The sequence below is a fragment of the Ovis canadensis genome, chromosome 1, assembly GCF_042477335.2.
Source record: "Ovis canadensis isolate MfBH-ARS-UI-01 breed Bighorn chromosome 1, ARS-UI_OviCan_v2, whole genome shotgun sequence".
NCBI classification, from domain to species: domain Eukaryota; kingdom Metazoa; phylum Chordata; class Mammalia; order Artiodactyla; family Bovidae; genus Ovis; species Ovis canadensis.
In genome coordinates, this window is record NC_091245.1 from 209,606,650 (window position 1) to 209,632,938 (window position 26,289).

At 38.1% G+C, this 26,289-nt stretch overlaps 1 protein-coding gene across 1 annotated transcript in view; it reads left to right on the forward strand.

The window, feature by feature from the left end:
- The window catches only part of CCDC39 (coiled-coil domain 39 molecular ruler complex subunit), a 56,464-nt gene extending 30,634 nt beyond the window's left edge, over positions 1-25,830 (forward strand). Inside the window, exons 13-20 of the mRNA XM_069559310.1 lie at positions 1,816-2,024; positions 6,270-6,393; positions 18,714-18,873; positions 19,320-19,426; positions 20,318-20,458; positions 20,599-20,778; positions 20,920-21,005; positions 24,916-25,830. Of these exons, the coding sequence (XP_069415411.1) occupies positions 1,816-2,024; positions 6,270-6,393; positions 18,714-18,873; positions 19,320-19,426; positions 20,318-20,458; positions 20,599-20,778; positions 20,920-21,005; positions 24,916-25,069 (1,161 nt within the window). The 3' untranslated portion in view covers positions 25,070-25,830. The remainder of the gene's footprint in view (positions 1-1,815; positions 2,025-6,269; positions 6,394-18,713; positions 18,874-19,319; positions 19,427-20,317; positions 20,459-20,598; positions 20,779-20,919; positions 21,006-24,915) is intronic.
- The last annotated feature ends 459 nt before the right edge of the window (positions 25,831-26,289 follow it).

Here is a 26,289-nt window from a genome sequence, read left to right on the forward strand (position 1 = left end):
ACTACTGGAAAAACCACAGTTGTAACTATAAGGACCTTTGTTGGCAAAGCGGTGTTTCTGCTTTTATCATACACTGTTTGTCATTGTTGTTGTTTAGTTACTAAGTCATGTCTGACTCTTTGTGACTCCATGGACTATAGCCCACTAGGCTCCTCTGTCCATGGGATTTCCCAGGCATGAACTGGAGCAGATTGCCATTTTCTTCTCCAGGGGATCTTCTCAACCCAGAGATTGAATTTACATCTTTTGTATTGGCAGGCGGATTCTTTGCCACTGAGTCACCAGGCAAGTTTTGTCAGAGCTTCCCTTTTAATTTCATGGCTGCAGTCACTGTCTTCAGTGATTTTGGAGCCTAAGAAAATCTGATCCGTCACTGCTTCCATTTTTTCCACCTCTATTTGGCATGAAGTGATGGGACTGAATGCCATGATCTTACTTTTTTGAATGTTGAGTTTCAAACTAGCTTTTTCACTCTGCTCTTTCACATCATCAAGAGGCTCTTCAGTTCCTCTTCACTTTCTGCCATTAGAGTGGTATCAACTGTATATCTCAAGTTGTTGATATTTCTCCCAGCAGTCTTGATTCCAGCTTGTGATTCATCCAGCCCAGCATTTCACATGATGTACTCTGCATATAAGTTAAATAAGCAGGGTGACAATATACAGCCTTGTCATACTCCTTTTCCAATTTTGAACCAGTCAGTTCCATGTCTGGTTCTAACTGTTGCTTCTTAACCTATATACCAGGTTTCTCAGAGGCGTGTAAGGTGGTCTGGTACTCCCATCTCTTTATGAATTTTCCAGTTTGTTTTGAACCACGCAGTAAACTTTAGCATAGTTAATGTAGCAGATTTTTTTTTTTTTTTGGAACTCCTTTGCTTTCTCCATGATTCAAGACATATTGGCAATTTGATCTCTGGTTCCTCTGCCTCTTTGAAACCCAGCTTGCACATCGAGATGTTCTTGGTTCACATACTATTAATGCCTAGCTTGAGGGATTTTGAGCATAACTTTGATAGCATGTGAAATGATTACAACTGTATGGTAGTTTAAACATTCTTTGGCATTGCCCTTCCTTGGGATTCCAATGAAAACTGACTTTTCCAGTCCTGTAGTCACTTCTAAGTTTTCCAAATTTGCTGGCATATTGAGTGCAGTACTTTAAAAGTCTTAATCTTTTAGGATTTGAAATAGCTCAGCTGGAATTCAGTCACCTTCACTAGCTTTGTTTGTAGTAATGCTTCCTAAGGCCCACTTCACATTTCAGGATGTCCAAGTCTAGGTGAGTGACCACAACCTTGTGGTTATTCAGGTCATTAAGATCTTTTTTTTGTACAGTTCTTTATATTCCTGCCACCTCTTCTTAATCTCTTCTGCTTCTGTACTCTGTTCTACTCATGATTTTCCTTCAGGATTCTACTTATGATTGAACTATTTTAAAATAAAAGTGTATTTATACATTATCTTGTAAGAATTAGTTTAAAATATAAAAATGCTTATCCATAGGGCATCATATATTTTCTGGATATTATAACTTTCGATTTTATTTTTGTTTTTTTATTAATAGTAAAACTTGAATTTACAATTACATTATAATAAAAGTTGGAATAGTCATAAACCCTTCTCTTAAAAGGAAAAAGCAGAGATATGACTCAGAGCAATCTAAACTTAACGCTAATTAATATCTTGGAAAATAGTCAAATTAGAAAAAATTGTATTTTTAAGTTTGACTTTTGTAGCAATAAAAAAGAAACATATTTTGGATTGGTTATACAAATAATTGTTTCAATATTTGATGATTTTGTTATGTTGATAGGATTTGATGATAGAAGACAATCTTTTAAAACTTGAGGTTAAACGTACTCGAGAACTGCTTCACAGTAAGGCAGAAGAAGTTCTTTCTCTGGAAAAAAGAAAACAACAGTTACACACAGCTATGGAAGAACGGACCGAAGAAATTAAGGTTCACAAAACAATGCTTGCATCACAAATAAGAAACGTTGATCAAGAACGGCAAAATATAAGGTAATAATTAGAATTTTTAAATATTGCTAATGAATTTTGAAAACATGAGTAATGTTAGAAGAACTGACTGTTCCCTCCACCACCTTCCCTGTCCATCTTTTTCTTATTTGTTTGAAAAGGCTATTAATATAATGTGTGTGTGTCTGCTCAGTCATGTCCAACTCTTTGTGACCCCATAAACTGTAGCCTGCCAGGCTCCTCTGTCCATGGAATTCTCTAGGCAAGAATACTGGAGTGGGTAGCCATTTCCTTCTCCAAGGGATCTTCTTGACCAAGGGATTGAACCTGGGTTTCCAGCATTGCAGGCAGAATCTTTACTGTTTGAACCACCAGGGAAGATTAATATAATACATAGGCCATATTTTAGTAGCAAATCTATGCTTCTCTCTCTCTCTCTTTCCTTAGGCTAACTCCTTGTTCTGAAGATTTATCATTTTACGTTAAGATCACCAGTTCCCTTGGAATTGATTTTTATATATAGTTCGTGATAAGGGTTCAATAACATGCTTTCCCTTAATGGATCTGCCTGCAATGCAGGAGATGCAGGAGATGCGGGTTCAGGATCCTGCAAGGGGACCCAAGATCCCCCCTGGGTTGGGAGGATCCCCTGGAAAAGAGCATGGCAACCCACTCCAGTATTCTTTCCAGGAAAATCCCATGGACAGAAAAGCCTATTGGGCTATGGCTGTGGGGTCGCACAGTCGATCATGACTGAAGCAACTGAGTATGCACGCATGCCCAAGGGTCCAATAACATGTTTTCCCTTATGGATACCCAATAGCTGCATTTATTGAAGCAATTTTCCCCTAGAGATTTCACCTATCTTGTATAAGATTTGTTTTGGTGGCTCAGAGGTTAAAGCATCTGCCTCCAATTGGGAGACCTGGGTTCGATCCCTGGGTCAGGAAGATCCCCTGGAGAAGGAAATGGTAACCCACTCCAGTATTCTTGCCTGGAGAATCCCATGGATGGAGAAGCCTGGTAGGCTATAGTCCACGGGGTCACAAAAGTTGGACACGACTGAGAGACTTCACCTTCCTGGATTACATGCTACTTTTTAAGTGTTACTGTCAATATTATCTCTTTTTAAAGCATTTCATATTTGATTTGTTGCTGGTATGTAGAAATGCAGTTGGTTTCATTAAGTATTCAGCAACCTTGCTTAAACTTTTATTAATCCTAACAGTTGATCTGTAGATTCTACCTTCCAGGTATTTAATTGACATCATATGCAAACCACAGTTTTCTGTCTTCCTTTTCAACCTCTATAACTTTTCTTGTTCTTTCTTTATTGTCCTTGCTATTTAACCTCCAGTTCAATGCCAAATAGTAATGGTGATTGCAGGTACCCTTGTCTTGCAGGTGCTTGATCTCAAAGGGAAAGTGTTCATTGTTTTATCATTAAGTATCAAGTTTACTATAGTGTTTTTTGATTTTTTTTTTACAATATTAAGAGAGATCCCATTTATTTTCATTCTTTGCTAAGAGGTTGTTTTAATTTGTTTAATCAGAAATGAATGTTGACTTTTATTATGTGATTTTTTTTCAGTCATTGATATGATATAGCTTCTTCAATCTGTTAGTATAATTGAAAACTGTATATTGATCGCTTTTTCAAAGTTAAACTGACTTACCTTCTTGTAGTAAATGTAACTGTCACATATTATATTTTGTATGTATCTAGATTTTATTTGCTAATATTTTTATATAATTTTTACATTCTATGCTTATAGTTCCTTTCTTTCCTGTCCTTGTCAAATTATCAGGTTATTAAGGTTACATCTACTTTTATAAAATGATTTTTGTGTTTCTTTTTTTTTTTCTATACTCTAGGTAAGTTTGTGAAAGAGCAGAATTAACACCTTGAATTTTCGAATACCTCACCGGTAAAGCCTTTGGACATCTGGAGTTTTTTGAGGAAGATTTAGTTCAGTTGAACTGTTGGTTCAGTTTATTTATTGGTTATGGGACAGTGTGGATCTTGCATTTTTTCTTGCATCTGTTTTAGTAAATTTCTTATTTTTCTCTAGAAAAAATTTTCTACAGACTTCTTTCATGAAAAGTGGCTCTAATTTCTGCATAATCTTCTGTATCTCCTTTTTTTCCTCCTCTCAATCATATCACATTTGTTTTCCATTTTTTCATTCATAAAGAAAATTATCTTTCTTGTTTCCAGAGCTGTGGTAGGTTTTTTTTTTTCCTTTTAATACTTTCTGTTTTAGGAAGGAGGAGACATGTTTGTGCTTGGTCCACCATCTTAAGCTGAAAGGCCAACAAGGCTTGTCTTTTACAATCACATAAAGGATGAGTAAATATTTTCTGATGAAACAATATTAATACTTAAAAATAAGCAAAGCTATAACTTCTGATACTTACTATATTTTACCATCAACTTTCTTTAGGAGTAGGAACCTAGTATGTTGAAGATTTCTTTTCACTATGGTTAGAAGGCTGATTTTCATCAAGCTGTAGCAGGCAAATGAGTCTCCATGTTGCTGTACATATATTAGCATTATTAGTATTATTACAAAATAAGTTAAAATGATTTAAAAATATAAATTTACTGGAATAAAAGGAAGAAAGTAACCAGCAATTTTAAGGCTGTAAATCTCAAGAGATAATTCTCCAAAGGTTTCTCATATTTCTGCATAGCTTGCGAGGAGAGGCAATAGCTATCCTGTTCTGGACCATATTTTAAAAAATTTTTGGTGAAAAACACCTAAAATTTATCTTAACCATTTAAAAATGTACAGTTAGTAGTATTAGTGTTTTCACATTTTTGAGCAACAAATCTCTAGAACTTTTTCATCTTGTAAAACTGAAACTCTATACCCATTAAATATTAGCTTTGCATTTTCCCCTTCCCCTAGCCCTTGGTAGCCACTATTTTTTCTGCCTGTATGAATTTGACTACACTAGATGCCTCACATAAGTAGATCATGTAGTATTGATATTTGTCTTTTTTGACTGGCTTATTGTATTTAGCATAATGTCCGCAAGACTCACCCATGTAGCATGTGATACATTTTCTCTCTAAGGCTGAATAATACTTCATTGTATGTATGTATCACATTTTATCCATTCATCTGCCTATGGACATTTGGTTTGCTTCCACTTCTTGCCTATTGTGAACTATTGTGAATAATATATGAACATCTATGTGCAGACATGTCTTTGAAAACCATTTTCAGTTCTTTAGGATATATACCCAGGAGTAGGATGACTGGATCATACAGCTATTTTATTTTTAACTTTTTGAGGAACTGCCATATTTTTCATAGTGGTTGCACCATTTTACTGTCCCACCAACAGTTCTTAAAGGTTCAGTTTCTCTACACACCAATATTTATTATTTTTTCTTTTTGATAGTAGCCATTCTTACGGGTGTGAGGTGATATCTTATTGTGGTTTTGATTTGCATATTTTTTTAAAGGATATTTGGATAGTGAGTAGCCTTGGGAACTAGAGACAGTATCTCCCTCTGGAGCAAAGGTTAGGTATGTTTGCTTATTTCCCATTATGAAATATTTGAATTAGCTAAGCTTGAGTTCTTCAGTTGTGACATAAACCTACTGTATGTGCAGCATCCATTTGAGCCCCTCCTTACTTGCATGTGACTTTAAGAGCAAGGGGAACCAATGCAAATAGGCAGCTCATGCTACTTGGTATGCCAATGAGTGGTAAAGTCCTTTTTCTGTTACCCAGATATATTGTGTTTTCTGCCAGCATCCATGAAAGTGGCAGACTAACTTGCTAGCTTTTAAATAGGGTGGAATCTGAGACCTTTCACAGTTCAGTTCAGTTCAGTTCAGTTGCTCAGTTGTGTCCGATTCCTTGCGACCCCATGGACTGCAGCACGACAGGCTTCCCTGTCCATCACCAACTCCCGGAGCCTACTCAAACTCATATGCAAGGAATCAGTAATGCCATCCAGCCATCTCATCCTCTGTCATCCCCTTCTCCTCTCACCTTCAATCTTTCCCAGCATCAGGGTCTTCTCCAATGAGTTGGTTCTTCACGTCAGGTGCTCAAAGTATTGGAGTTTCAGCTTTAGCATCAGTCCTTCCAAAGAATATTCAGGACTGATTTCCTATTTTCAAACTGAAATGTAAAACTGCAAAGTGAGAACCTATTTAAACTGTTTCAGTAGTAACACAAATACAGATGTCTTCTCTAAGAACAGTATAGTCTTTTAAAAAAGTATATTGTTTGTTTTTCAGTGTTTAACTTTTCTTTTCATGTTAGTGCTGAGTTTCATGAGCGGCTAAGTAAAATTGATAAGCTGAAGAATAGATATGAAATTCTTACTGTTGTTATGCTGCCTCCTGAAGGAGAAGAGGAGAAAACACAGGCCTACTATGTAATAAAGGTAAGCTTAATGGATTTATGGGCTTCCCTGGTGGCTCTGATGGTAAATTATCCATCTGCAATGCAGGAGACCAGGCTTTGATCCCTGGGTTTGGAAGATCCTCTGGAGAAGGGAATGGCTATCCACTCCAGTATTCTTGTCTGGAGAATTCCACAGACAGAGGAGCCTGGTGGGCTATAGTCCGTGGGGTCTCAAAGAGTGCATAGGACTGAGTGACTTACACTTACACTTCTAATGGATTTACAGTTGTGGTAAAATGAAGTATCCATTCAGTTCAGTTCAGTTCAGTTCAATCACTCAGTCATGTCCGACATTGTGACCCCATGAACTGGAGCACGCCAGGCCTCCCTGTCCATCACTAACTCCTGGAGTTCACCCAGACTCATGTCCATTGAGTCAGTGATGCCATCCAACCATCTCATCCTTTGTTGTCCCCTTCTCCTCCCACCTTCAATCTTTCCCAGCATCAGGGTCTTTTCAAATGAGTCAGCTCTTTGCATCAGGTAGCCAAAGTATTGGAGTTTCAGCATCAACATCAGTTCTTCCAATGAACACCCAGGACTGATCTCCTTTAAGATGGGCTAGTTGGATCTCCTTGCAGTCCAAGAGACTCTCAAGAGTCTTCTCCAACACCACAGTTCAAAAGCATCAAATCTTCGGTGCTCAGCTTTCTGCACAGTCCAACTCTCACATCCATACATGACCACTGGGAAAACTATAGCCTTGACTAGACGGACCTTTGTTGACAAAGTAATGTCTCTGCTTTTGAATATGGTGTCTATGTTGGTCATAACTTTCCTTCCAAGGAGTAAGTGTCTTTTAATTTCATGGCTGCAATCACCATCTGCAGTGATTTTGGAGCCCAGAAAAATAAAGTCAGCCACTGTTTCCACTGTTTCCTCATCTATTTCCCATGAAGTGATGGCACCAGATGCCATGATCTTCATTTTCTGAATGTTGAGCTTTAAACCAGCTTTTTCACTCTCCTCTTTCACTTTCATCAAGAGGCTCTTTAGTTCCTCTTCACTTTCTGCCATAAGGGTGGTGTCATCTGCATATCTGAGGTTATTGATATTTCTCCCAGCAATCTTGACTCCAGCTTGTGCTTCTTCCAGCCCAGCATTTCTCATGATGTACTCTGCATAGAAGTTAAATGAGCAGGGTGACAATATACAGCCTTGACGTACTCCTTTTCCTATTTGGAACGAGTCTGTTGTTCCATGTCCAGTTCTAACTGTTGCTTCCTGACCTGCATATACATTTCTCAAGAGGCAGGTCAGGTGGTCTGGTATTCCCATCTCTTTCAGAATTTTCCTCAGTTTATTGTGACCCATACAGTCAAAGGCTTTGGCATAGTCAATAAAGCAGAAATAGATGTTTTTTTCTGGAACTTTCTTGCTTTTTTTCATGATCCAGCAGATGTTGGCAATTTGATCTCTAGTTCCTCTGCCTTTTCTAAACCAGCTTGAACATCTGGAAGTTCACAGTTCACGTATTGCTAAAGCCTGGCTTGGAGAATTTTGAACATTACTTTACTAGCGTGTGAGATGAGTGCAATTGTGCGATAGTTTGAGCATTCTTTGGCATTGCCTTTCTTTGGGATTGGAATGAATCCAAAGCTCTTTGTTATCAATGAAAATGCCTTTTTTTTTTTTTTTTTTTGCTATGGAATTTCAAAATTCATAGCACTCCAGTAGCTATTGCACATAATTAGGGTCATAGAACATGAGTTGCTAGATAGAGGTACTGAAGGACTATTAGTTTTATACACATGAGGTCAAAGAAAAGCCTAGACCATTCTGACACAGGGTTTTTTTTTTTTTTTTTTGGGCTATCATTTGTGTCACGTTCAGTTCAGTTCACTTCAGTCACTCAGTTGTGTCTGTCTCTTTGCAACCCCATGGACTGCATGCAGCCTCCCAGGCTTCCCTGCCCATCAACTCCCGGAATTTACTCAAACTCATGTCCATTGAGTCGGTGATCCATCCAACCATCTCATCCTCTGTTGTCCTCTTCTGTTACCTTCAATCTTTCTCGGTATCAGGGTCTTTTCTAGTGAGTCAGTTCTTCACATCTGTGTCATGTTATGTTCCCCCATTTATTCAAAGTTCATAAACTCTTTTACTCTAAAACCTACTATCACTCTCAGTATCACATGCTTGGGACAACCCATTCACTTTAGGCTCAAAGCTTTACTTCACTGTATCCACTCATATGACCACAACCTAGATTTTGTCTCTTGGAGCTCCACCACCTCTGAATCTTACACTCCAGTTTACCATTGCTGTCCTGGTATGGCAGATATCCAAAGAGGAAGGAGGCTGTTCCTTTGCCTTCATATTAGGAGACAAACAGATCAGATAAATTTACTGTTTTTTTCCTGATGTTTTGAGAGTTGATTGCCATCTTGTGGTTGACTTCTACTTATTCTTCAGTTTCCTTCTGTAGCCCTTCTTTTAGGCTGCCCTGAACACATACTATATGTCTGCCACTTTGCCTCAGGAAATTCCATCCAACCTGTATGAGAAATGAGTCCCAGCTCTCAAATGCTTCTTACCTCATCAGTCTTTAGTACCTCAGGCTTCTGTCCACTATTAGCAGTATTTTCCTCCTCTCAGGTTTTGAAGGTTCCCAAGGGGTGAATTGGAGGCTCTGTTCTGTTAATTCTTTGGGAAGTAGATAGATGCTGCAATTGCAGTGAAGTTTCTCTCCCAACAAGGGCTCTGATGAGAGTGACATAAAAAGCACTGGTGTTACAGTGCTTTTGTCCGAGTCTTAATTCTATCACTGATTAGGTAGGTGACCTTGAATAAGTTACTTAACCATTTGGGGCCTCAATGTCCTCACTTGCAAAATTAGGATACTGTTACATTTGTTGTAAGAAGTAAATGAGAAAATATATGTAAAGCCCTTAAAGCAGTGCCTGGAACAAAATGAGCTCTCAATGAATGTTAGCTGAAATTATTGTTATTGCTGTTATGATGATGATGTTGATGGGAAGTATCCACTTTTTAGGAAAAAACAGGCAGGTCATATGAGGAGGAGTATTCCTTTGCACCAATATAACTAATATGTGACATTAATCAAGGCTGTCAGTTGTTCTCAATTTCCTGATGCCACATTCCTCTTTCCATCTTCTCCAGGGTTCATAGCTTGCCACACAGTTATTTACATGTTTTGTTTATAGCACATTTAAATGTTTTTTTTTTTAGTTTGAAAATCATTTAAAAAATTTTTATTTTTACTTTATTTTACAACACTGTATTGGTTTTGCCATACATTGACATGAATCCGCCACGGGTGTACATGAGTTCCCAAACATGAACCCCCCCTCCCACCTGCCACCCCATATCATCTCTCTGGATCATCCCCGTACACCAGCCCCAAGCATCCTGTATCCTGCATCGAACATAGACTAGCGATTCGTTTCTTAAATGATAGTATACATATTTCAATGCCATTCTCCCAAATCATCCCACCCTCTCCATCTCCCTCAGAGTCCAAAAGTCCACTCTACACATCTGTGTCTCTTTTGCTGTCTCTCATACAGGGTCATCATTACCATCTTTCTAAATTCCATATATATGTGTTAGTAAATGTTTTACTCACTATACCTCATGTGTGCCAGATGTATCAAACTGAAACTTTCTTTAATAACTAAAGTCAGTCTGGCTTATGTTGAGAAAAATCATCCATGGTCTGAAAATAGGGAAAAGCAATCAGTGGGTGTACAATGATGCCACTTCATGGTGACAAAGAAGGCTTGCCATTTTCTATCAGGCCCTCCAAGGATTATCTGATTCTACAGGAATGCACACCTCTGACTGATTTTCTGTTGACTAATCTGTTTTACCATTCTCTAGAGGGATAGACTTTATCTTATGGAAAAATGATGGTAATGCATATGATTCTCACTCATAACAATGCAAATGAATTTTGCCCAGTGTAATACAACTCACTTATGCTTGTAGGAAAGATAACCCAAGCATTATATTTTATTACCAAAGCCTTTGACAGTGTGGATCACAATAAACTGTGGAAAATTCTGAAAGAGATGGGAATACCAGACCACCTGACCTGCCTCTTGAGAAATCTGTATGCAGGTCAGGAAGCAACAGTTAGAACTGGACATGGAACATCAGACTGGTTCCAAATAGGAAAAGGAGTACATCAAGGCTGTATATTGTCACCCTGCTCATTTAACCTATATGAAGAGTACATCATGAGAAATGCTGGGCTGGAAGAAGCACAAGCTGGAATCAAGATTCCCGGGAGAAATATCAATAACCTCAGATATGCAGATGACACCACCCTTATGGCAGAAAGTGAAGAGGAACTAAAGAGCCTCTTGATGAAAGTGAAAGAGGAGAATGAAAAAGTTGGTTTAAAGCTCAACATTCAGAAAACGAAGATCATGGCATCTGGTGCCATCACTTCATGGGAAATAGATGGGGAAACAGTGGAAACAGTGTCAGGCTTTATATTTTTGGGCTCCAAAATCACTGCAGATGGTGATTGCAGCCATGAAATTAAAAGACGCTTACTCCTGGGAAGGAAAGTTATGTCCAACCTAGATAGCATATAAGCAGAGACATTACTTTGTCAACAAAGGTCCGTCTAGTCAAGGCTACAGTTTTCCCAGTGGTCATGTATGGATGTGAGAGTTGGATTGTGCAGAAAGCTGAGCACCGAAGATTTGATGCTTTTGAACTGTGGTGTTGGAGAAGACTCTGGAGAGTCCCTTGGACTGCAAGGAAATCCAACTAGTCCATCTTAAAGGAGATCAGTCCTGGGTGTTCATTGGAAGGACTGATGCTGAAGCTGAAACTCCAATACTTTGGCCACCTCATGTGAAGAGTTGACTCACTGGAAAAGACCCTGATGCTGGGAGGGATTGGGGGCAGGAGGAGAAGGGAACGACACAGGATGAGATGGCTGGGTGGCATCACCGATTGATGGACAAGAGTTTGGGTAAACTCCGGGAGTTGGTGATGGACAGGGTGGCCTGGCGTGCTGTGATTCATGGGGTCGCAAAGAGTCGAACATGACAGAGTGACTGAACTGAACTGAATTGAAAAGATATTAGCCCGTTTTATAAGAAAATTAATTTCAGCATTTCTGACTCTGTATGTGTGTAAAATCTGTTCTAATTCTCTTTTTGAACTTGTCTAAATGTCTTACTGGTTCCTTCACTAATGAATTGGATAAACTCTTTGACCTGTTTTTGTTCATATGAGCATAATATTTAACTTTTTGAAAATATGATTTCAGCAGTTTCACTGCTGGAAAAAACTTAGAAGCTAAACATCATTTCTAGTTTTGATGTCGTAGACTTAGGATGTAAATTCACTCAACTCAGGCTCCTTTCCCTTCCTTATACCCTTTACATTCCTCCTGGAGGTGGTCTTTCCTGATAGGCGCATATATGTATGTTTATAGCACAGGGGGAGAGGAGTTTGGTTATACAGCAAACCACTCTTATTTTCTGCATACTCTATTTCAGGGGTAAGCAAACCAAGGACTCTGGGCTAAATGCTGCCCACTACCATTTTATAAATAAGCGCTGAACCACACAATACATAAACTCATTCATTTATTTATTGTCTCTGGCTGCTTTCATGCTACAATAGCAGTGGTATTAAGTACTAGTGGTTTAGAGACTGACTGGCCCATAAAGCCTAAAATATTTACTCTTTCCCATACTGTTTGGTGAACCCTTGTATTAATTTGTTAGAGCTGCTATAAGAAAGTATCACAATTAGGTAGCTTGTACTATAGACATCTCACAGTTGTAGTGGCTGGAAGTCCAAGATGAAGGTGTCAGCAGGATTGGTTCTTTCTAAGGGTTGGGAGGGACAATATATGCCTCTCTCTTAGTTTTTGGTGGTTTGCTGGCAGTTTTTGGAATTCCTTAGCTTATGGAAGCATCATCATTAGCTCTGCTTTCATCTTCACATGGCATTCTTCTTGTGTCTCTTCAGCCTTTCTTCTTCGTCTGTGTTTGTGTTCAAATTTCCCATTTTTGTAAGGACACTAGGGATAGTGGACTAGGGCCTACCCTAATGAGTTCATCATAACTTGACTACATCTGCGAAGACCCTATTTCCATATATGGTCACATTCTGAGGTGCTGAGGGTTGGGACTTCTTGTATTTTTTTTTAGGTTAACAGTTCAACCCACAGTCCTCATTTTTGGTCCTGCAAGTATCCTCTTGTCTATGTTACACACATGGTCATGTTCCCTTTTACCCACCTTGTATTGTTTAGTCAGTCAGTCATGTCTGACTCTTTGTGACCCCATGGACTACAGCACATGAGACTTCCCTGTCCTCCACCATCTCCTGGAGCTTGCTTAAACTCATGTCCCTTGAGTTGGTGATGATATCCAACCATCTTGTCCCGCTGTCCCCTTCTCCTCCTGCTTTTAATCTTTCCCACCTTAGCAGAGTCTATATCTGATTCTTAAAAGAGTCAGAAAAAAATATAATCAGCAATCAGTGAAGGTCTAGTTCAGTTCAGTTGCTCAGTCGTGTCTGACTTTTTGTGACCCCATGAATCGCAGCACGCCAGGCCTCCTTCCCTGTCCATCACCAACTCCCAGAGTTCACTCAGACTTACGTGCATTGAGTCAGTGATGCCATCCAGCCATCTCATCCTCGGTCATCCCCTTCTCCTCCTGCCCCCAATCACTCCCAGCATCAGAGTCTTTTCCAGTGAGTCAACTCTTCACATGAGGTGTCGAAAGTACTGGAGTTTCAGCTTTAGCATCATTCCTTCCAAAGAAATCCCAGGGCCGATCTCCTTCAGAATGGACTGGTTGGATCTCCTTGCAGTCCAAGGGACTCTCAAGAGTCTTCTCCAACACCACAGTTTAAAAGCATCAAATCTTCAATGCTCAGCTTTCTTCACAGTCCAACTCTCACATCCATACATGACCACTGGAGAAACCATAGCCTTGACTCGACAGACCTTTGTTGGCAAAGTAATATCTCTGCTTTTCAATATGCTATCTAGCATCTTTCAAATCACATTTCCAAGTTCCCTTTTATCTTTATAAGGAAACAGTTCAATTCTGATCAGAATTTAATGAAACAGCCCAATAAAATTACTTAAAAATATTGACAGAAAGGTATAAACATTTTTTCCAAATAACTGTCTTCTAATCCAGGATAAAAGGTAAACATTATATAATTGGTGATTTACAGGCAAATGGGACCATAAAGGTTTAGAAGTTTAAGGTATATATGGAACTAGATCAGGAATTTGTATAAATGAACAAATCCAATGCCTTTATTTGACAAACTGAACTTGGAGTAGTGAAGTAAATTATTTAATGCTATTCAGCTTACTAGTGGGAAATCTGTTTTGACTCATTCTAGCTCTTTTCCCCACTACACTATATTTTAAATGAAATGTTTGCTAATTCTAAACTCAACTTGAAAGAACTAGATGTAATTTATCTCAGAATTTTTTTTCTAAGCTTTTTATTGCATACTATTTGATATAAAATGTATATCTTGAGGCATAATAAACCAAACAGTGAAAATGTTAAGAACTGAAATGTTACCAAAACTCTTCCAGAGACCACATTTTGATTTAAAGATAGATACTTTGGATTGGATAACTTTACCAAAGAAACTATTGGTTGATTTTGCCTTAAAATAGGTCTTGGTACTTTTTTTTAAAAACTTTATTAAAGTATAGTTGATTTGTTTAGTGTTAAATTTCTGCTGTACAGCAAGGTGATTCAGTTATACATATATATATTCTTTTTCCAATATTCTTTCCCATTATGGTTTATTCAGTAGGATCTTGTTGTTTATCCACCTGTATATATTAGTTTGCATCTGCTAATATCAAACTCCCATCCCTTCCCCACCTCCTCTCCCTTGGTGACCACATGTCTGTTCTCTATGTCAATCAGTTTATTTTTAGAAATATATTTTATCAAAATTTGCGTGTAATTGAGCCAATTGTAATAGCTAACACTTTGGGAAAGAACTAAAATATAGTTAATTTCACAACAGTGAACCTGAGAAGGACTTTAAAAAGAAAAACTGGAGATCTTAAGTTATGTAAAATTTGATAAGGTTTGAAGGAGGCAGTAATGTTGACTGTGAGAACTTTTTGCTTGCTTAGAATAAACGAGAATTAGAGGTTTGATTCCTGAACCCTGCTTTTACCATCAGTTCAGTTCAGTTGATCAGTCGTGTCTGACTCTTTGCAACGCCGTGAATCACAGCACGCCTGGCCTCCCTGTCCATCACCAACTCCCGGAGTTCACTCAGATTTACGTCCATCGAGTCAGTGATGCCATCCAGCCATCTCATCCTCTGTCGTCCCCTTCTCCTGTCCCCAATCCCTCCCAGCATCAAAGTCTTTTCCAGTGAGTTAACTCTTCGCATGAGGTGGCCAAAATACTGGAGTTTCAGCTTCAGCATCATTCCTTCCAAACAAATCCCAGGGTTGACCTCCTTCAGAATGGACTTGTTGGATCTCCTTGCAGTCCGAGGGACTCTCAAGAGTCTTCTCCAACACCACAGTTCAAAAGCATCAATTCTTTGGCGCTTAGCCTTCTTCACCATCCAACTCTCACATCCATACATGACTACTGAAAAAACCATAGCCTTGACTAGACGGACCTTAGTCAGCAAAGTAATGTCTCTGCTTTTCAATATGCTATCTAGGTTGGTCATAACTTTTCTTCCAAGGAGTAAGCGTCTTTTAATTTCATGGCTACAGTCACCATCTGCAGTGATTTTGGAGCCTAAAAATATAAAGTCTGACACTGTTTCCAAGGTTTCCCCATCTATTTCCCATGAAGTGATGGGACCAGATGTTATGATCTTTGTTTTCTCAATGTTGAGATTTAAGCCAACTTTTTCACTCTCCTCTTTTACTTTCATCAAGAGGCTTTTTAGTTCCTCTTTACTTTCTGCCATAAGGGTGGTATCCTCTGCATATCTGAGGTTATTGATATTTCTCCTGGAAATCTTGATTCCAGCTTGTGTTTCTTACAGTCCAGCGTTTCTCATGATGTACTCTGCATAGAAGTTAAATAAGCAGGGTGATAATATACAGCCTTGATGTACTCCTTTTCCTATTTGGAACGAGTCTGTTGTTCCATGTCCAGTTCTAACTGTGGCTTCCTGGCCTGCATACAGATTTCTCAAGAGGCAGGTCAGGTGGTCTGGTATTCCCATCTGTTCCAGAATTTTCCACAGTTTATTGTGATCCACACAGTCAAAGGCTTTGGCATAGTCAATAAAAAGGAAATAGATGTTTTTTTCTGGAACTTTCTTGCTTTTTTTCATGATCCAGCAGATGTTGGCAATTTGATCTCTTGTTCCTCTGCCTTTTCTAAAATCAGCTTGAACATCAGGAAGTTCATGGTTCACGTATTGCTGAAGCCTGGCTTGGAGAATTTTGAGCATTACTTTACTAGCATGTGAGATGAGTGCAATTGTGCGGTAGTTTGAGCATTCTTTGGCATTGCCTTTCTTTGAGATTGGAATGAAAACTGACCTTTTCCAGTCCTATGGCCACTGCTGAGTTTTCCAAATTTGTTGGTCATTAAAAACCAATAGTCTTCTGGACTTCCCTGGTGGACCAGTGGCTAAATTTGCATCTGCTAATCCCAAACTCCCACTCTTTCCCTCCTCTACCCCACCCTTTGCAACTTCAAGTCTGTTTAATATGTCTTTGGGACTGTTTGTTTCACAGATAGGCTTGTTTTAGAGTCTGCATGTAAGTGATATTATGATATTTGTCTTTCTCTCTACTTCACTTAGTATGATAACCTCTAGGTCCACCATGTTGCTGCATATTGCATTATTTCATTCTTTTCTATAGCTGAGTTAATATTCCATTGTATATATGTACCACATCTATCCATTCATCTGTCTATGGACATAAAAGTTGTTTCCATGTCTTGTGAATAATGCTGTGAACAGAGGGGTCCATGTATCTTTTCTGAATTATCATTTTATATGGGTATATGCACAGGAGTAGGATTGTTGGATCATATGGCAACTCTGGTTTTTTCAGGAACCTTCATACAGGTCTTCCACAGTGGCAGCACCAATTTACATTCCCACCAACAGTGTAGAAAGATTCCCTTTTCTTCAGATCTTCTCTAGCATGTGTTATTTTTAGACTTTATGATGATGGCTGTTCTGACTGTTGTAAGGTTAGGGTTAGGGTTAGTTTTGATATGAATTTCTGTAATGATCAGTGAGAAATGCTGGACTGGAAGAAACACAAGCTGGAATCAAGATTGCTGGGAGAAATATCAATAACCTCAGATATGCAGATGACACCACCCTTATGGCAGAAAGTGAAGAGGAACTAAAAAGCCTCTTGATGAAAGTGAAAGACGAGAGTGAAAAAGTTGGCTTAAAGCTCAACATTCAGAAAACGAAGATCATGGCATCCGGTCCCATCACTTCATGGGAAATAGATGGGGAAACAGTGGCTGACTTTATATTTTGGGGCTCCAAAATCACTGCAGATGGTGACTACAGCCATGAAATTAAGACGCTTACTCCTAGGAAGAAAAGTTATGACCAACCTAGATAGCATATTCAAAAGTAGAGACATTAGTTTGCTGACTAAGGTCCATCTAGTCAAGCCTATGTTTTTTCCAGTAGTTATATATGGATGTGAGAGTTGGATGGTGAAGAAGGCTGAGCGCCAAAGAATTGATGCTTTTGAACTGTGGTGTTGGAGAAGACTCTTGAGAGTCCCTCGGACTGCAAGGAGATCCAACCAGTCCATTCTGAAGGAGATCAACCCTGGGATTTGTTTGGAAGGAATGATGCTGAAGCTGAAACTCCAGTACTTTGGCCACCTCATGCGAAGAGTTAACTCACTGGAAAAGACTTTGATGCTGGGAGGGACTGGGGGCAGGAGAAGGGGATGACCGAGGATGAGATGGCTGGATGGCATCACTGACTCGATGGACGTAAATCTGAGTGAACTCCGGGAGTTGGTGATGGACAGGGAGGCCTGGCGTGCTGCGATTCATGGGGTTGCAAAGAGTCGGACACAACTGAGCGACTGAACTGAATTGAACTGAACTGAATGAATAGTGATGAGCATCTTTTCATGGGGGCATTTTTAAATATATATATGCATATTATCTCTCTCAATCTTTAATTGGAGAAGTGTTTTGGAACTGTTTTGGTACAACTCTAGAAGGCCTAATCCAGAAGTCCACTGACTGCTTACTGAGGAATTTTTGGTTTTCAGCAGTTTACACTTCACTTGTTCCTGGCCACATTTATCATAATTGTCTTTAATTAAAGCTGTTTTAAAATATGATAATATATACATGAAGTGAAGTGTTAGTTGCTCACTTCTGTATGACTCTGCAACCCCACAGACTGTAGCCAACCAGGCTCCTTTGTTCATGGGATTTTCCAGGTAAGGATACTGGAGTGGGTTAACATTTCCTTCTCCAGGAATATATACATGAAATTGGGCTCAAAATATGCTGTTTTAATAGTTTTTAAGTGTACAATTCAGTAGTATTAAGTATATTCATATTGTTATGCAGTCAACACAACAGCCGTCTCCAGAACTTTATCTTTCAGAACTGAAACTGTACCTGTTAAACAGTAACTCCCCATTTCTCCCTCCCTGAAATCCCTGGCAACCACCAATCTACTTTGCTTTTGTGAATCTGACTACTCTAGGTGCCTCATGTAAGTAGAATCATGCAGTATTTTTTCCTCTTAAAAATATTCAATCTCTGGGATGGGAAGATCCCCTAGAGAGTAAAACAGCAAGCCACTCCAATATTCTTCCTGGAGAATTCCATGGACAGAGGAGCCTGGCGGGTTACATTCCATGGGGTTGCTGAGTTGGACACAACTGAGCAACTTAACACTTTTACTTTCATGGGTTTAGCTTGCTAACCTCTTATTCCTAAGATAAAATGACAAAGTGTGCCAAGCCTCTTCCAGGCAAGAAACATACATTCCTTTTATTTAATATCTAGTTTGAAACCTCTTCTACTTAACCTTTTCTTTTCTCAGTAAAGTTTATATTTTTTGGTCATTTTTGTTTGAGTTTTCATGTTAAGTTTTAATTAACTCCCATCATGGTTTTGTATCCTAAGTGCTATATTTGGAAGGCCTTCAGGATTTGGTAAATCAAGTGCAAGAAATAAATGCTTGGTGCTGCATGTACGTCCCAAGGCAAATTGGTATTGTTGTGAGTGAAGTACTTCCTGCCCTGATCACAGACATTCTTCTGCCCCCCCCCCCCCATCATGATAAAATATTTTTAACCAATCTATTCTATTCTGTTTTAAATAGGCTGCTCAAGAAAAAGAAGAACTTCAAAGGGAAGGTGACAATTTGGATGCTAAGATCAACAAAGCTGAAAAAGAAATCTATGCTCTAGGAAACACCCTGCAAGTGCTGAACAGCTGCAACAACAATTACAAACAATCTTTTCAGAAAGTGACTCCATCTAGTATGCAGAAATTATTGAAACTTTTAAATTAATGTACATGCTATGAAAGCTGCATAGTTATTTTAAAAAGAGGATCACTATGCGATAAGGAAAACAAATGCATCATATTTGATTCAGCTGGAAAACCTAATCACCACAACCCCCCTTCCCTCCCCCACTTAAAATAAGTGCTAAGGTGTTAATTCCACCTGTTACTAGTTGTAGTGATGTGGCATAGTACTCCTCTACGGAGTTCATTTCAAATCTGAAAAAAACAGCAGTATACTGGGTGCTGTATGTTGACAAAATAAGAATAGTTATTTCACATCCTATTTTTCAAAAATTAGACATACGGAAGTTGACCTTTCATAATGAAAAATGTTAGAAGTTTAAATTATGTAATATTTTAAATTTGCTTTCTACACAGCATGTTAAAAATTTAAAGCAAAAATTCTTTTAAATTCTAGGTGCTGAGTATGAGGTAAAAATTCAACTAGAAGAACAAAAAAGAGCTGTTGATGAAAAATACAGACACAAACAAAGACAAATCAGAGAACTACAGGAAGATATCCAGGTAAGTTCTATAGGCTTTAATAATAAGCCCTTAGTAAAAGTTAACTATCACTATTATAATTATTATACTCTTGTTAATATACAATTTTTTAGAGAAGCAGTTACTTAAATGAGAAAAAAGTGATCAAAGTATTAACTAGTTAAAATCCCAGTGCTAAGCCCTGACAATTACTTGGTACAGTGGATAAATTATAGCTAGCTAACTATGATATCCCCTAATCTTTTTTTTCAGTTAAATCCTTTAAAATCACCTTAAAAGACTGTTCCTTAAAGCAAAAATTTGAAAGATGAGAAAACAATGTGTTTGGTAATAAGCAGGCTCTATATAAACATTTAAGGGCTTCCCTGATGGTAAAGAATCCACCTGCCAATGCAGCAGACACAATAGACAGGGGTGCAATCCGTGGGTTGGGAAGATCCACTGGAGGAGGAAATGGCAACCCACTCCAGTATTCTTCCCTGAAAATTACAACGAACAGAAGAGCCCTGGCAGGCTACAGTTGAAAGGGTCACAGACCTGGACATTACTGAGTGCACTTACAGAGATTTTTTTTTTTTTTTTTTTGATTAAAGAAATAGAAATAGATTATATGAGTTGGGAATCTTTGAAAACTATGTGCTTTCAATAGTCATTGTTTGAATTGTTTTTCTCCCAAATACCATAAAAATAACCTTCCAGTGGAATTATATATAAAACTTAATCCATAAAACCATTATACTTATTATCTACCAACAGAATGTACATTATATATGCAAAGAGTTGGCCACGACTGAGCAACTGAGCACATATATACAAAAACAAAGGAATCAGAATTAAATACTTGACAAGTGGCAACTATAAAAGTTATTTCTGAACCTAACCAATAAATTTGTTTATATTTATTTTCTGCAGAGCATGGAAAATACTTTAACAGTTATAGAACACTTAACGAATAATGTCAAAGAAAAAGTAAGAGAGAAGCAAGCTTACGTACTTCAATTAAAAAGAGAAACTGAGGAACAGAAGCCAAAATTAGAGAGAGTAACTAAACAGGTATTGGAAACTTTAAAAAACTGACCTGTCATATTTATATTTTGGAGTTCCAAATGGTAACCTCACATCTTCCTTCATCCATTAACAAATACTTAGTTCTAGAAAACAGGTTTAAATAACTGACTGCTGTTGACCAACAGTGTGCAAAACTCACCAAGGAAGTCCGTCTTTTGAAAGATACAAAAGATGAAACATTAGAAGAACAAGATATTAAACTTCGTGAAGTGAAACAGCTTCACAAGATCATTGATGAAATGTTAGTTGATATCACACAAGAAAATGCTGAGATCAGTGTTATCCTTCAAACATACTTTCAACAGGTAATAAGACTTATCTTCTAGTCAAATATTTCTTAAACATTTCATGAAGAAAAATTTAGGGTATTCAACATAAAATTAAATTTACTGAAAAGTATTCTGAAATGGCATGGTACTAATGATTGCTCTTGAATATTTTTCCAGAGTGGTTTAGAACTGCCTACAGCTAGTACTAAAGGTAGTCGTCACAGTTCTAGATCTCCTTCCCAGACTTCACTGTTATCAGCAAGGTAAGTGGAAGGAGAAACCACCATCTCCTGATTCACTCAGTTACAGCTTCCATCCCAAGCAAATTCGGCCACTTCATATGCCATAGCTGTTGGACCTGCCAGTGCACGGCTAGTACTCTCCCCAGCTTTCCCTACCTTCTGATGTTTGTGTCAGAGGCAGAAACCAGCCAGCAGCACAAGACTCTTCCCTTCTGGCTTCTGTCTGGAGTTATCATTTCCAGTTTGACATGTAGAGCTTTGTGACTATCAGATATTTCAGTAGGATAAAGCAGGGTGAAATTTTGGATGATACACATAGCATGGTCATCCCGAGTGTGGGGTGAATTGATTAATCCATAAAAGGACCACTTAGCTGTACACAGATATTGAGTAAGATTTATAAGATTAAAATCCACTGTGAAATCTAAGGAGTCAGAATTTTATTTATGCTGCTTTGTTTTGCTAAAAAGGAAATTATTCTTTCTTCTGAAGTTTAGTTTTATCCAGAATTCTATCAGGTGCACATTTAGTCAACATTCCTGTGCCTTGCTGACAAAATAATAATTATTAATATTAAAGATGATCCTCATCTTAAAATTCCCAATCTGCCACATTCAGCACCGTATTACTTTTCATTACTCCACAGCAAGATGTCATGAAAGGATTTCCTAAAATATATTTTTTAAGTAAAACAAAAACACTTTCTATGTAAACATGGTGAGCACCCACTTGAACACCCTAAGTTCAGTTCAGTCACTCAGTAGTGTCTGACTCTTTGCGACCACATGAGCCACAGCACACCAGGTCTCCCTGTCCATCACCAACTCCTGGAGTTTACCCAAACTCATGTCCATCGAGTCAATGATGCCATCCAACCATCTCATCCTCTGTCATCCCCTTCTCCTCCTGCCCTCAATCTTTCCCAGCATCGGGGTGTTTTCAAATCAGTCAGCTCTTTGCATCAGCTGGCCAAAATATTGGAGTTTCAGCTTCAACATCAGTCCTTCCAAAGAACACCCAGGACTGATCTCCCTTAGGATGGACTGGTTGGGATCTCCTTGCAGTCCAAGGGACTCTCAAGTCTTCTCCAAAACCACAGTTCAAAATCATCAATTCTTTGGCGCTCAGCCTTCTTCACAGTCCTACTCTCACATCCATACATGACTACTGGAAAACCCATAGCCTTGACTAGACAGACCTTTGTTGACCAAGTAATGTCTCTGCTTTTTAATATGCTATCTAGGTTGGCCATAACTTTCCTTCCAAGAAGCGTCTTTTAATTTCACGGCTGCAATCACCATCTGCAGTGATTGTAAAATAAAGTTAGCCACTGTTTCCCATCCATTTCCAATGAAGTGATGGGACCGGATGCCATGATCTTAGTTTTCTGAATGTTGAGCTTTAAGCCAACTTTTTCACTCTTTTTCAAGAGGCTCTTCAGTTCTTCACTTTCTGCCAAAGGGTGGTGTTATCTGCATATCTGAGGTTAATATTTCTCCCAGTAATCTTGACTCCAGCTTGTGCTTCTTCCAGCTCAGTGTTTCTCATGATGTAATCTGCATAGAAGTTAAATGAGTAGGGTGATAATATACAGCCTTGATGCACTCCTTTTCCTATTTGGAACCAGTCTGGTGTTCCATGTCCAATTCTAACTGTTGCTTCCTGACCTGCATATAGGTTTCTCAAGAGGCAGGTCAGGTGGTCTGGTATTCCCATCTCTTTCAGAATTTTCCATAGTTTATTGTGATCCACACAGTCAAAGGCTTTGGCATAGTCAAGAAAGCAGAAATAGATATTTTTTCTGGAACTTTCTTGCTTTTTTGTTTTCTAGCAGATGTTGGCAATGTGATCTCTTGTTCCTCTGCCTTTTCTAAAACCAGCTTGAACATCTGGAAGTTCATGGTTCATGTGTTGCTGAAGCCTGGTTTGGAGAATTTTGAGCATTATTTTACTAGTGTGTGAGATGAGTGCAATGGAGCAGTAGTTTGAGCATTCTTTGGCATTGCCTTTCTTTGGGATTGGAATGAAAACTGACCTTTTCCAGTCCTGTGGCCACTGCTGAGTTTTCCAAATTTGTTGTCATATTGAGTGCAACACTTTTTGCAGCATCTTTTAGGATTTGAAATAGCTCAACCGGAATTCCATCACCTCCACTATCTTTGTTTATAGTGATGCTTCCTAAGGCCCACTTGACTTCACATTCTAAGATGTCTGGTTCTAGGTGAGTGGTCACACCATCGTGATTATCTGGGTCATGAAGATCTTTTTTTGTTCTTCTGTGTATTCTTGCCACCTCTTCTTATCTTCTGCTTCTGTCAGGTCCATATCGTTTCTGTCCTTTATTGAGCCCATCTTTGCATGGGTATCTCTAATTTTCTTGAAGCAATCTCTAGACTTTCCCATTCTATTATTTTCTTCTATTTCTTTGCATTGATTGCTGAGGAAGGCTTTCTTATCTCTTTGCTATTCTTTGGAACTCTGCATTCAGATGCTTGTATCTTTACTTTTCTCCTTTGCTTTTCGCTTCTCTTCTTTTCACAGCTATTTGTAAGGCCTACTCAGCCAGCCATTTTGCTTTTTTGCATTTCTTTTTCTTAGGGATGGTCTTGATTCCTGTCTTCTGTACAATGTCATGAACCTCCGTCCATAGTTCATCTGGCACTCTATCAGATCTAGTCCCTTAAATCTATTTCTCACTTCCACTGTATAATCATATGGGATTTGATATAGGTCAGACTTGAATGGTTTAGTGATTTCCCCCATTTTCTTCAATTTCAATCTGAATTTGGCTTTAAGAAGTTCATGACCTGAGCTGCTCCTGGTCTTGTTTTTGCTGACTGTATAAGAGCTTCTCCATCTTTGGCTGCAAAGAATATAATCAATCTGATTTCAGTGTTGACCATCTGGTGATGTCCATGTGTAGTCTTCTCTTGTGTTATTGGAAAAGGGTGTTTGCTACGACCAATGCGTTTTCTTGGCAGAACTCTATTAGCCTTTGCCCTGCTTCATTCTGTACTCCAAGGCCAAATTTGCCTGTTACTCCAGGTATTTCTTGACTTCCTACTTTTGCATTCCAGTCCCCTATAATGAAAAGGACATCTTTTTTGGCTGTTAGTTCTAAAAGGTCTTGTAGGTCTTCATAGAACTCAACTACAGCTTCTTCAGCATTACTGGCTAGGGCATAGATTTGGGTTACCGTGATACAGAATGGTTTGCCTTGCAAATGAACAGAGATCATTCTATCATTTTTGAGACTGCATCCATGTACTGCATTTCATACTCATGTTGCCTATGATGGCTACTCCATTTCTTCTAAGGGATTCCTGCCCACAGTAGTAGATATAATGGTCATCTGAGTTAAATTCACCCATTCCACCCTAGTATTTTCATAAAAGCATACTTTATTATTTTTTTTTTTTTAGTTTTTTATTTTTTAAATTTTAAAATCTTTAATTCTTACATGCATTCTTAGCATTCAGAATTGTATGGATAGTTATGCTTTTCAAATGACCCCACCACTTTATCCTGTCAATAGGTCCCTCATTTTTTTCTTTTTGGCTCAAATTGTATAATCTATCATTTTAATCACTCTTGCCAGCACTCAAATTTTCTTGCCTCTTTTCCTACCTTTTGTTGAATGATTTGGCAAACTTAATACCTAATGATTCTAAATTAGTTATAGTTGAAACATTTTTTAAATAGAAATATATTTGCAGAACTATTTTTCTACTGATTTGAAACTTTATCATTTTTTCTTAATTTCCTGATACTATTAATGGTCATCTTTTAAAATTCATTATTAGCACTCTTAACAGGATTATCTTTTTTGATCTCTTTAAGTACTTGTGGGATTATGGCATCTTTGCAATTAATGAGGGGGTCTCTACTAAAATAAAAATTCTGAATTACAGTAATTCTGGTTTTATTCTAGGTCATCTAAGAGTACAAGCACTTCTGCTTCTCAGACTTCGATCAAAGTATTAGAGCTGAACTTCCCAGCCTCTCCGCTAACTGGCAGCACTTCCAGACCAACTAGTGCTAGCAGTGCCTCCAGTACCGGTAAAAGCAGAAAGACCAACAAATAAAATTTTAGATCTCTCTTGAACAAGTTGTTAACACAAAACCAAGTCTCCTAATTTTAAAATAGTATATCACACCCTATATTTCTGGGTGCCTTATACTGATATAGTCCTAATGAGGTAAGTGTTAGAAATACAAAATGACCAGAGAAAAGTTTTATCCAGTGAAAAATGTAAAAACTTCATGCTAGCCATGAAACTTCTCACTTCTAATGTAACAGAATCTTTTCAGAAGAAATCTCTAAGATTTATTGTACTATATAGTTTACAACACTATTAAAATTTTCTTTTAGCCTAGATGATCCTGAAAGTAGGTTTTATTTATTAACAAGAAACATATTTCTCAGACTTTAGGAGAAGAAATCTGTTAGTTTCTTCTTTTAGCATTACCTCCCCCCTCCCTCCACCAGAAAACAGCTGAAAGGAAAGAGAACCGCTATGTATCAACAGTGGAACTTAAATTTCTAGGAGGCCACTCTGATCTTGAAAGAAGTCAAACATAGTGAAGATTCTGCTCTCAAGATACAACCAAGAATGTTTTCAATATTTCCTTGATTTAATGAACAGTTTAAAGAAAGCCAGGCATAATTAGCTTAGCAATAGGAATTCTGTAAATTTCCAGTAAAGATAGACTACCAGATTAAGAATTAGTTATTTCTGTCAGTCCTTTATCATTACATGTGCCCAACACTTTGAACTTTGGAACAGAGGGTGAAGTATGACTATGTTATAAAACTGGTTTTCAAATAAATGTATCAGAATATATATACTTAAATGAGTACTTTCTCCTTCAAATCTTGGGAAAAAGTATTTCTTACAAAAACCGTCATTGTTTACAACTGTCACTTGCAATTCCTTCTGAAAGGCAGTAATGGTAGTAAACCTGTTTCTCTGGATCACTGGTGTATTGTCATTTCTTGTAATAGGCAGCAAAAGGCACAGCCAAGTCCAATGAATAAGATGGCTAAAAAGCTGATTTTTTTTTTGTAAAACATTATTCCAGTGAGATTTGTGAAATATAAGAACTGATTAATCTTACCATCACTTTGAATGTTCACCAAAATTCTCATTCTTTGCCCTATTTTACTTTGCAAATTACTTGGAAGTTGAAGTATATTCCAAGCAGGCAGGGACTAGTACTGTGACCTTGGGAAAGTTACTTCTCTATGCTTTTTTTCTCATTTATAATATGGAGACAGTAAAAGTTATGTTAAGTTGATTGAAAT